This window comes from Psammomys obesus, unplaced genomic scaffold (genome assembly GCF_907164565.1).
Source record: "Psammomys obesus unplaced genomic scaffold, mPsaObe1.curated_primary_1811, whole genome shotgun sequence".
NCBI lineage: Eukaryota > Metazoa > Chordata > Mammalia > Rodentia > Muridae > Psammomys > Psammomys obesus.
The window spans coordinates 16,390,358-16,400,272 of record NW_026592118.1 but is presented as its reverse complement, the minus strand read 5'-3'; the positions used below and the strand labels follow the sequence as shown (position 1 = coordinate 16,400,272).

The following is a 9,915-nucleotide window of genomic DNA, read 5'->3' as shown; positions in this document are numbered from 1 at the left end:
AATCCAGCATCTGAAAACATGGTGCGCAAGACCCTCCACCGACGGGGGCCCAGTGTTCTTTTCAGCAGCACAGTCAAATAGCACTGTGGCAAGGTCTCCTGACCTTGGTTAGTTTATACACTAGGGATACAGGCAGGTAGTTTTTCAGTTGCTTTGTTTTTCCTAAAGTGACTCTAGGAAATCACTTTATTCTAGGAAATCACTTCCTATGATTACGTGTTTTGATCAAGTCAAGGAGTGAGCAATGTTATAGACCCCAACACAAATGACACCTGCAATGAGAACATGGAATCTGTGGGTTCTGTCACGACCCATGCAACCTGGAACAAGCTTAACCTATTTTTGTGGCCTGTTAATTTGTCTAATGAGGCTTTTGCATGAGACAGTGTGTAAGGGCCTTTGACTCAAGTCATTTATCTACTCCTTACAGAAACCAAGCCACAATCATACATGAGCTTACAGCTTTCAATTCCACTTCATGTTCTACAGAGATAAGGAGCCTGGAAGGGAACTGACGGACCTTAGAGATAATATATGCATGCATTTCATCATTCGATGGAGCTCCCATAACGTTTCCAACTGCAGATTTCAGCGTTTCCTGGGACACCAGGGAAGTGGAGGGTCCTGGAAGGCGGGTGTATCCCACAAAAGGCCACCCTGCTCCTCGACCCTTGGTACCTCTCCACCGTCGTCACTCTTCCTAATATCCTTTTTGAAAAACCTCCCTCAATTCCAGGAAGTGCTTAAGCAAACGAAGTAAAACCAAAGAAAAGCAGTGCTGGAGTCTGTTTCTCAGAAGCAGATACCCTACTAAGAGCTTGGCTTGGCTCTGGAGTGGCGGGAATATCATGTGGCCGTGCTTCCAACCTGTGGGATCGCACTCTTCTGGGGATTGTGTCAGACCGAGTTGGTGACACTCTTGGTTGGTGTCTGACAGAGAACGTGCGGGACTGTTCGTTGACGGCTATGTGAAAGTAGAAGAAACTCCACGCTTTCTTAGGCCAAACAGCCTCCTAGATTCCCCAGAAAGCAAGTATCACACTCCTATAGGCTAAGCACTTTTGGATTCTTTGTAGGACAGCAGGAGAAAGATTGGGAATTTAATAAAGTGATGAGAGGATACTGCTATTCCTGAAATCTCAAAGGAGATTCACTAAAAGAGCCAGTTCTGAGCATAAGTTAAGTTGGAACACACTCGGCTATTCCTGATTAACTTGAGCCCCAAGGACACTTGTGTCAATTAAGTAACACATATTTGAATGCTTAAGTAGCTTGTTGGTCATAATCTTTCAGCGTGATTCATGTGGCAAAACTGTGTGTTTAAAAATATCACTGTCCTGCTACTGAACTTCAGCATCCCAGGCCACGGTCAGTGTTCTCTGTTCCAGTACATGGGCAAGTGTTACTCATGTATAAGAATCCTCGTGTATGTACTGTTACCCTATCATGTTACCAGGACTTGAACAAAATCCAGGGTGTGGAGAGATAGTTAAAACTATTTTCACGGCCCCTTGTCTAAAGGGTTTAACTGGGGCTCATCCTCCAGTAAACACAAAATCAACTCATACATATAACTTGAAACAACACACATACAAGTCAGTCATAAATGTTTTATTTTAAACTTGCTGTTCAAACTTTCAAAAACAACACGCAGCAAAGAAACAGCACACAACATCTGCCATAATTCTACCGCTGGATTGCTTTTTCTCTATAATGTGATATGTTACAATTTCAACTCTTACATTCATGGTACTCTTAAAGGCAGGGATGTCAATTTACTACTTTGAAATGGTTCTGTTAACATTATGAAACGGCTTACAACATTTTCCTTTCAGTATTCTACTACTGCCCACGTTAAAGCACAGTCAACACATCATGTTGATGGGTTTACTATACAATCAACTCCAAACTCTATGTCAAACAGAACTAACCTAATGCAAGCATTTTCCTAGGTCTGTATACTTAGCTACCTTTCTCAAAAATATTTCCATTCTGAAATAAGTTTTTGTAAGATACGATAATCTCATCTTTTTATTACTAACAGAACTCATGCTGTACTTTTTTATTCTCAAAATATATTTGATATACTCTGTGCAAAATGTTAAGTTCTGTATAGGTATGTACCTTATTTTGAAAAAGTTTATAAAATATAGTGCCTAAAAACAACCTCAACATTAGACAACAGGAAGAAAGAAACACCAGACAAAGCCTAATTCTTCACATGAGAAACTAAGTATGTTCTTAAAGCTCCAGTGATACATTCCTTGAAAATACTCAGAATGCACTTTGGTCATTATTGGACATATTAGGACACAGGCAAACGGAACACAATGCTGTCTGCTGTTTCCTGTTCAAAGAGCACTCTACAGTGAGGCTTAACTGAGGCTGGTCAGAGGAATGGGAAGAGCAGCACTGTACAAGGCTCTGTTCTCTGCACATTCCTGATTTTAAGAGTGATTTGGGAATTAAAACTGCACCAATCAAAGAAATTATTTACAATTAATTATTTTAAAGTCCCTAATATATTCTAAAAATATGAATATATTCAATATGACTTTGCACCAAGAAAATTCTAGATTGTTTCAAATAAATTCTTTGTTTGAGGAACCAAATGCTTAGCTTAAATAAAAATAACAAAAAAAAATCACAAAAACATTTTTAAAACACTACTGATTGTGCGAATGTAACAACTTAGAATCAAGGCTAGATGCAGGAACTCTCATATCTGCCCTATTTACCAACAGGAAACATGGCAAGCTCCCACTGGACACTTGACAAGTTACTGAAGGAGAGAGAAGCTACGTTTCCATGTTAAAAGCATCTAAAAATAGCCCTTATGTAATGGAGCTTGGGGAGGGGGTGCACCAGATTAAATTTGGAGGCTAGAACTGGGAGGCAGAAGCTGTCTTTTTGGAAAATTTGGAAATTTTGTAACTAGCAATCAGATAAATATTTTGTTGGTTCTTAACTTTATTCTCGAGCTTAACTTGAGTGTGGTCGGAACAGCATACGCTATAGTGTACCATGGGAAATTCTTGTGAGTAAACGTTAACGCACTTTAGTAACTGCAGTAGGCACTTCACTTGTGAGAGGAGGCTAGACCTCTCTCAGAAGGATACCATATTATGCCCCAGGACACTGTAACATATCCCACATAAAGATATACATCAAGAGAAACAATTTTAAAAAGTGCACATTTTGAGCATGCACAGTTGGAGCTGTGCAAACAGCTCAGTGTTTTAAATAAATACATTTATTACTAATTAATTTTATCAAAATATTTTACAGTATGGTAACCATTTACAATTATTGCTCCATTAAGAGTTTTATAATCAAAGAGCACTTGTTGACCTGTTACATAATACCATGTAGTAATACTGAAGGGTGCTTCAACTGCAGCTTAAACAGGTTAGATCCCAGTACTGTTCTCTCAAGAGCGATCCTGAGTGGATCGTGGTTTACCAAAGAAAATGCTCTATGTGTTTAGTTGAGTCCAATGCACTATTTCAGAGTTGAAGTTTTCCTCAAGTAAGGCAAGTTCACGGCATTGATGAAGAAACAGTGATTAGCAATGGCTTCTATTGTCACAATTTGTCTGTCAATTATTTGTGAACAATTACCAGGATCTCAGGTATCTGGATCAGTTTTGTCACCCTTTCAACAACTAAGAACTTCAATGCTTAAAACAGACTAAAACAAATGTTTAAAAAAAAATAAAGAAAAGAAACACACACATACAACAAAACAAAACAAAAAACAGTGAACAAATAAAATAAATATAAGAATTGCACAATACAGTCTGATGTAAACACTTCATTCCCAGCAGGCTCCTGGAGCAGGGCCAGTGGCTGCTTCCGGACTGCTTCATCAGCTCTCATGTTCTGGCAAACAGGCTACATCTTCATTTCTCTCAACTGTCATGATTTAATCTTCCACAGCTAGAGACAACAATTACAAGTCATGATCATTATTAATACAGAAGCTTAAGTCCTACTACACAGTACCCTTCAGCTCCACTCACAGGCTCAGAATGTCACGTTTTAGCTCCTTTATCCTTCTCTGCTTAAGAACCCATCTGAAGCACAGTGGTGAAAGGCAGGTTTCTCTTGCGTGTTTTTACTGTGAAATGTCAATATGCATCTACTACTTGTTTAATATGCTCTTTCTACTCCTCACTAACATTTATTTGTACATGTATTGGAGGATGTATCTGCTGCTATATAATTAATACATTTCTGGCCAACAAAAGAATATGGCATTTGTTCTTGTTACTGAATCATTAGAGTAAGTTTCAATTAATGAGGAAAAATAAATACTTCCTCTTAGCCTAGAGGAGCCCTATATATAATAAATTCTGCTCCAGATTAGAAGTTCTACTAATGTGAGACTCCATGATATATAAAATCCCTGAAGTTAAATGGGAAGCCACTGGTACTAACTGTATACAAACTTGTTGAAATGAACCCATTATGCATCTGAAATCTCAAGAGTAACAGGGTTAAAGAAAACAAAAGAAAGCTTGCAAGCTTTAACCTTCAAGTTAAATCCAAGTAAGTCGCTGATGACCCCAGAAACAGCCGACAGGATGACAACCTGGGTGATGTTGTACAGCAGCGGGTTCATTGTGAGTCCATACAACCTAAAGGGACTGTCCAATTCCTAGCAGAGGAGAGAAAACATTAGCCTCAGATGCCAGAAGAATTTCCAGTTAAACTAAATCTTCAATGTGCAAGAAAGAGTTAAAAAATCACTATTCAAAAGTTATTAATTATGGATTCTTCTTAGAAAGGTTAAATGTATCTAGACTTAAGTAAATTTTAACAGTAGTTTTAATTTTTTTTTAAGAAAAATGACTTTCTTTAAAATAATTTTATAAATTTTTAGTTCTAATTCTTGTTATAAATAAACACCTAGTAAAGTCCTGGCCTACTAGCTGACAGAGTATGTTTAGGAATAAGAGCTGGAATAGGAGCTAAAAGAGAACACTATTCAGGCTGGAGAGATGGCTAAGCCTTTAAAGGCCAGGCTCACAACCAGAAATACAAGAGGACACTACTCTTGTAGAATTATTAGTATTATTGGCCAAGTCTTCTGATAATATGTGCATGTAAATAAAAATTCTTATTTGAGTCAACTCATCTCTTCAAACATACAGTTAACTGGTAAACTGGATGACTCAAATGGTAAAAGGTCTGTTACATACCAGGCACTACGCTGGCTCTGGGAAGGTCAAGTTCAGCCCTAGAACAGGAAGACTTACAGTTTAGCAAGCATGCAAATAATTTAAAAAATGAGGGTCTCCACCAGAGACAAGCAGACATGGCTTACAAAGAGCAGGGCTTGAGGAAGGCATTCCTGAAAGCCAGAGCAGGAGAGGGTGCTACGGGCTGCTGAGCACTGTTATAGCCCAAACACAAGTGAGTCACTGACCCAAAGAGCTGGCTTCTCCTTAGGCGGACCTGACTATAAACAGACACTAGAGGAACGTAAGCCAGGGGAGAACATGGCAGTAATACATGAAAAAGGGTCTCTGGGCTGGCAATGTGGAAGATAGAGAGCAGTAAGCAAAAGGCTGGGCTAGAGCATACTTAGTTGAATCATGGCCTTGTGAATTACTGGCCATGGAAAGTGAGAGAAAAGGTACAATTCACGTTAAGGCCCAAATTCTCAATTATATCAAAACAGATCTTATTGTGCCATGTGCTCTACTCTTACGACTGTCTCTACTTTACAGTATCTCAGCCTAATAGTCCCTGCTACCAGCCACAGGGCCTGGTACCCTGAAGATACCCAATATAAAGGATAGAGTAAACAGAAAACCATTAATTCATGGTATCTTTTTAGAGAGAAAAAAAAAAAAGGTGTGTTGTTTGTACTCTTGCTTATTTAAACCTATCATCTTCCTCAAGACTCTTTTAAAGAAATTTTAAACAGAATGTAGTTAATAATTACCTATTTTATTATCCCTCTACCTACCTCCTCTGAATCTTTTTTATGTCCAATTTCCTGTGAGGTACAGCCTACACTCAACAAATACTTTTGTTGACAGAGGGCTAACCCTATCACTGAGTCACAACTCACTTCACAGCATTCCCTGAAAACTTAAAATTCTTAGTAGTATGCTCAATTAGTTATAGAAATTGAGATTCTTAAATATGCTTTTATCTTGACAAAGAAAAGCAATACCATAAAGCAGTGGTGAAAATATCCTTTTGCACTGTCCCCAGAGAACCAGGCATGTTGCCTGTAATCTCAGCACTCAGGAGACTGAGACAGGAAGCTGCCACAAGCTGGAAGTCTCCTTGGGCAACAGTTATTCTGAACCAACCAGAGCTACATAGCAAGGCCTTGTTGCAACATTAATAAACTTTTCCCTAATTCTCAAGGACATTATAACATCAAACATGCTTCTACAGTCTTTGATTTATCACCAATGATTTTTAATTAAATATTTACTAATGATCTCTACATATAACAATGACAATCTATCACTGCTTTTTAAGCTGACTTGGGGAAAGCAGAAGACTACTCTATGAAGTACAAAGTGAACAACTTCTGAGCTAATGTCTAATACTCTTTTGTAAAATGTTATCTAGCATTCTAGGTGAAATGGATTTTAAAAAACACATCTACAATAATCTCAATATTAGTAAATGTCTTAACACACCTTTTAAATAAGTTATATGGATTATTTGAGCAATGAAAAATGAAACAAAACTGCATAGATGTGCTCAGATGTAATTTGAAAGCAACTTAGGTAATGATGACGACTAAGTACAAAGCAGAATCTACAGAGACTAGATACAATTTCAGAACAGCACATTCCTCAACAATTTCAACTCTTTTCTTACCTTCAATAGTTTAGTAGCCAGTTTTAAAACATTATTCACAAGTGTCAGTTCCTCCTTTTTGTTAGGTTTCTTCTCCATTTTCAAGTAGAGGTTTATCTTTTATGTAAAAAAGCCGCGTAGGCAAAATCATTTAAAAATGATAACATATATGCTTTCTGTTATGGAGTTGGGGACTGAACCCAGGGCCTCATGCATTCTATACAGTCATTTGCCAATGAGTTATATCCCCAGCCCACAAATACACATTCTTAAAAAGATCTGAAAGACAGTCACCAAAATATTAATAGTGGTTCTTTGGGTGTTAATATTACAAATGATTTAAATATTTATGCGTTCTTATACATCCCAGATATTATAATAAACTTATTTTATAATAAGAAAACTTAAAAGGTTAAATACTGTTATTCAGGGCCAGATCAACTTAGAAAATAAATTATAACAGAATAAACTCAACAAATTGGCTCATGTTTTTAAAAAATTGTGAGTTATTAAAATATTTACATAGCTTTATCATCAAGTCCCTGATAAGTGCTTTTGGGATGCCCGCCTGGGTCAGTCCCCTTCTTTGAGAAGGCTCTACCTCCACACCACTATCACAGTGCGCTCACCCACTTGATCCCCTTCCCACTTTACTCTGGAGCCACAACCCCAACTGGAACCCAGCAGTCAGCAGCCTGTGAACTGGACTAACAATGTAGCTAATGAAGTTCTAGGTGCTATAACGTCGAGGGCAGAAGTCATTATGAAAGCAAACCCAAATCACGTGTAAACACATGGTAGTGAGTCTACAGGGAGAACTGGACGGGAGGTGCAGAAGGCCAAGAAGCCATCAGCCTCACAATAAAGTTGAGGAAGTGGCTGACCTGTCCAATTCCATGAGTCCCAATGCCTGTTAGAGATGACTGTCTTTAGTGGTAGCTCTCCTCTTCCATCTAATCAAGACTATTTAATTAGTGGGTATTTAAAATATGAGCTCATCCTAACTAAAACATTCAAACAAGCTCATTAGCACACATTTCTTTGTACAATTCTTAGGAAATAGCATGAGGAAATATTTAGCAAATTCATATAAAATAAAATCAATTATCAAAATTCCTATGCTTTACTCTAGCTGTTGAATAAAAATTTAGACTCATTCTAATGTGGTTCTGTTACACTGTAAAGCTATCATATCCCACTAATGATTTAAAAATCTATCATTTTTTATAAATACTACTTTTTTTCCTGCCAAATGAAAATGGAACATAAAAACAGACTAGGTTTGAAATTTGAATCAAGGCAAGGCAGAAACACTGAAAAAAAAAAAAAGGTTTGTATACTATCAAAATTTAAGTTTAGCTTCCCAGCACAAATAAAAATATAGTCCTGAAAAATATGAAATAAGCAAAAATGATTTAAGTTAGTAAGTACATGGGCTGTCAGATGGCTTGATGGGAAAGGTGTTTTATGTCAAGACTGATGATCTGAGTTGGATCCCTGAAATATACATGATAGAACAGAGCTGAGTCTTACAAGTTGTCCTCTCTCTGTGTCTCTCTGTCTGTCTCCATCTTCCCTAACCCCCCTTTCTATCACACCCATCTCAACACACGCACGCACGCACGCACACACCTGGATTGCAGTCTACAGAGATTAACCTACAACATGAAAATCTCACCTGTTCCGTAAGTAGTATTGAGGTATTGCTGTATTTCTTGCTTGTCTCTGATCCAAGAGTAACAAACCTCAGGAGAAACAGTGTTAAGGAGATGCACCAGATCACCAGCTCCCAGTTGTAGTGACAGTCAAGGAAGATCTCATGCACGTGGAGCAGCTGGACAGGCGTGAGGAAAGAGAGGGTAGGCGCAGTGTGAGGAGTTCATTCCAAAACGAAACGCCACTTTATACGAATTGCTCATAAAAACCCAGTTATCATAAAATGTTTATGCACATCAGGAGTATAGAGAACATAACCAATACCTACAGGTTCTATCAGTTTTATCGAATATTAATCTTATAGTATTTACTTCAGATTAAAAAGTTTTAAATTCAGTTAAAATGTCACATTTTCCTTGTTCCTTGTTTCTGAACCAACATTCCACTCTACTCCAAGGTAAATTTTGTGTTTACCTCTTCCAGGAAGGCCTTTACTAATTTAGAAAAACTATTCGTCCTGTGGTTCTATTTCTCCTTTCCTAGGACTGGGGACACAACACACCCAGAGCTCTGTGCAGGCTAGGCAAGTGCTCTGCCACTCTCTCACAAGGCCACATCACCAACCTTCAGCATTCATCTTTAAGCCAGTGTACCACATTATCCAATTTACATTTCCTTGTATTTATTTGTTTGCTTACTTATCTATTCTCCCCGAGGGAGGAAAGGAGACACACGCACATGCCACATTGCATACACTGTGATGACCAGAACAACCTCAGGAATCAGTTATCTCCATCCACTGTGTTGCTTCTGGGAACTGAACCCAGATCACTAGGCTCGGAAGCAAGCACCCTTGCCCACTGGGCCATCTTGCCAGCTCCAGTTTGTTTCCAAGACTTAGCAGTGTTGAAGCTTTCAACTTTGAATTAGTTCATTTTAACTCCTGTAATTATTTTGGTCTGCTCCAACAACTAGTTATTTATGTTGCTGCCAATTTCTTCATTACCAACTTGTAGCAACTGTCTTGTATCTGTGACCTGGTCCACATATGCAAGGCTTCCTGTTAGGTATTAATATGTAGGGTAAAATACTAGCTTATGGGTAATCGTATCTTCAACTTTGTAAGACGGTACACATTTATCTCCTAACAGTGGTACTGCTGTATACTCAGCCATGTATCAAATTCTGTCTGCCCTCGGGGAGGCAGAGGCACAAGGATCTCCGTGAGTTCAACACCAGCCAGGTCTACAAGGTGAGACCAGGAAAGTCAAAGCTACACAGAAAAACTCTGTAAGAAGAAAGAAGAAAGAAGAAGAAGGAAGAAGGAAGAAGGAAGAAGGAAGAAGGAAGAAGGAAGAAGGAAGAAGAAGAAGAAGAAGAAGAAGAAGAAGAAGAAGAAGAAGAAGAAGAAGAAGAAGAAGAAGAAGAA

General features: G+C 38.3%; 1 protein-coding gene across 1 annotated transcript in view; it reads right to left on the bottom strand.

Moving 5' to 3' along the window:
* Positions 1-1,596: 1,596 nt before the first annotated feature.
* Phtf2 (putative homeodomain transcription factor 2) overlaps positions 1,597-9,915 on the bottom strand; it is a 136,390-nt gene continuing 128,071 nt past the window's right edge. Inside the window, exons 15-18 of the mRNA XM_055612807.1 lie at positions 8,509-8,664; positions 6,852-6,947; positions 4,534-4,659; positions 1,597-3,938 (exon numbers count right to left, since the gene is read on the bottom strand). Coding sequence (XP_055468782.1) covers positions 3,918-3,938; positions 4,534-4,659; positions 6,852-6,947; positions 8,509-8,664 — 399 coding nt within the window. The 3' untranslated portion in view covers positions 1,597-3,917. The remainder of the gene's footprint in view (positions 3,939-4,533; positions 4,660-6,851; positions 6,948-8,508; positions 8,665-9,915) is intronic.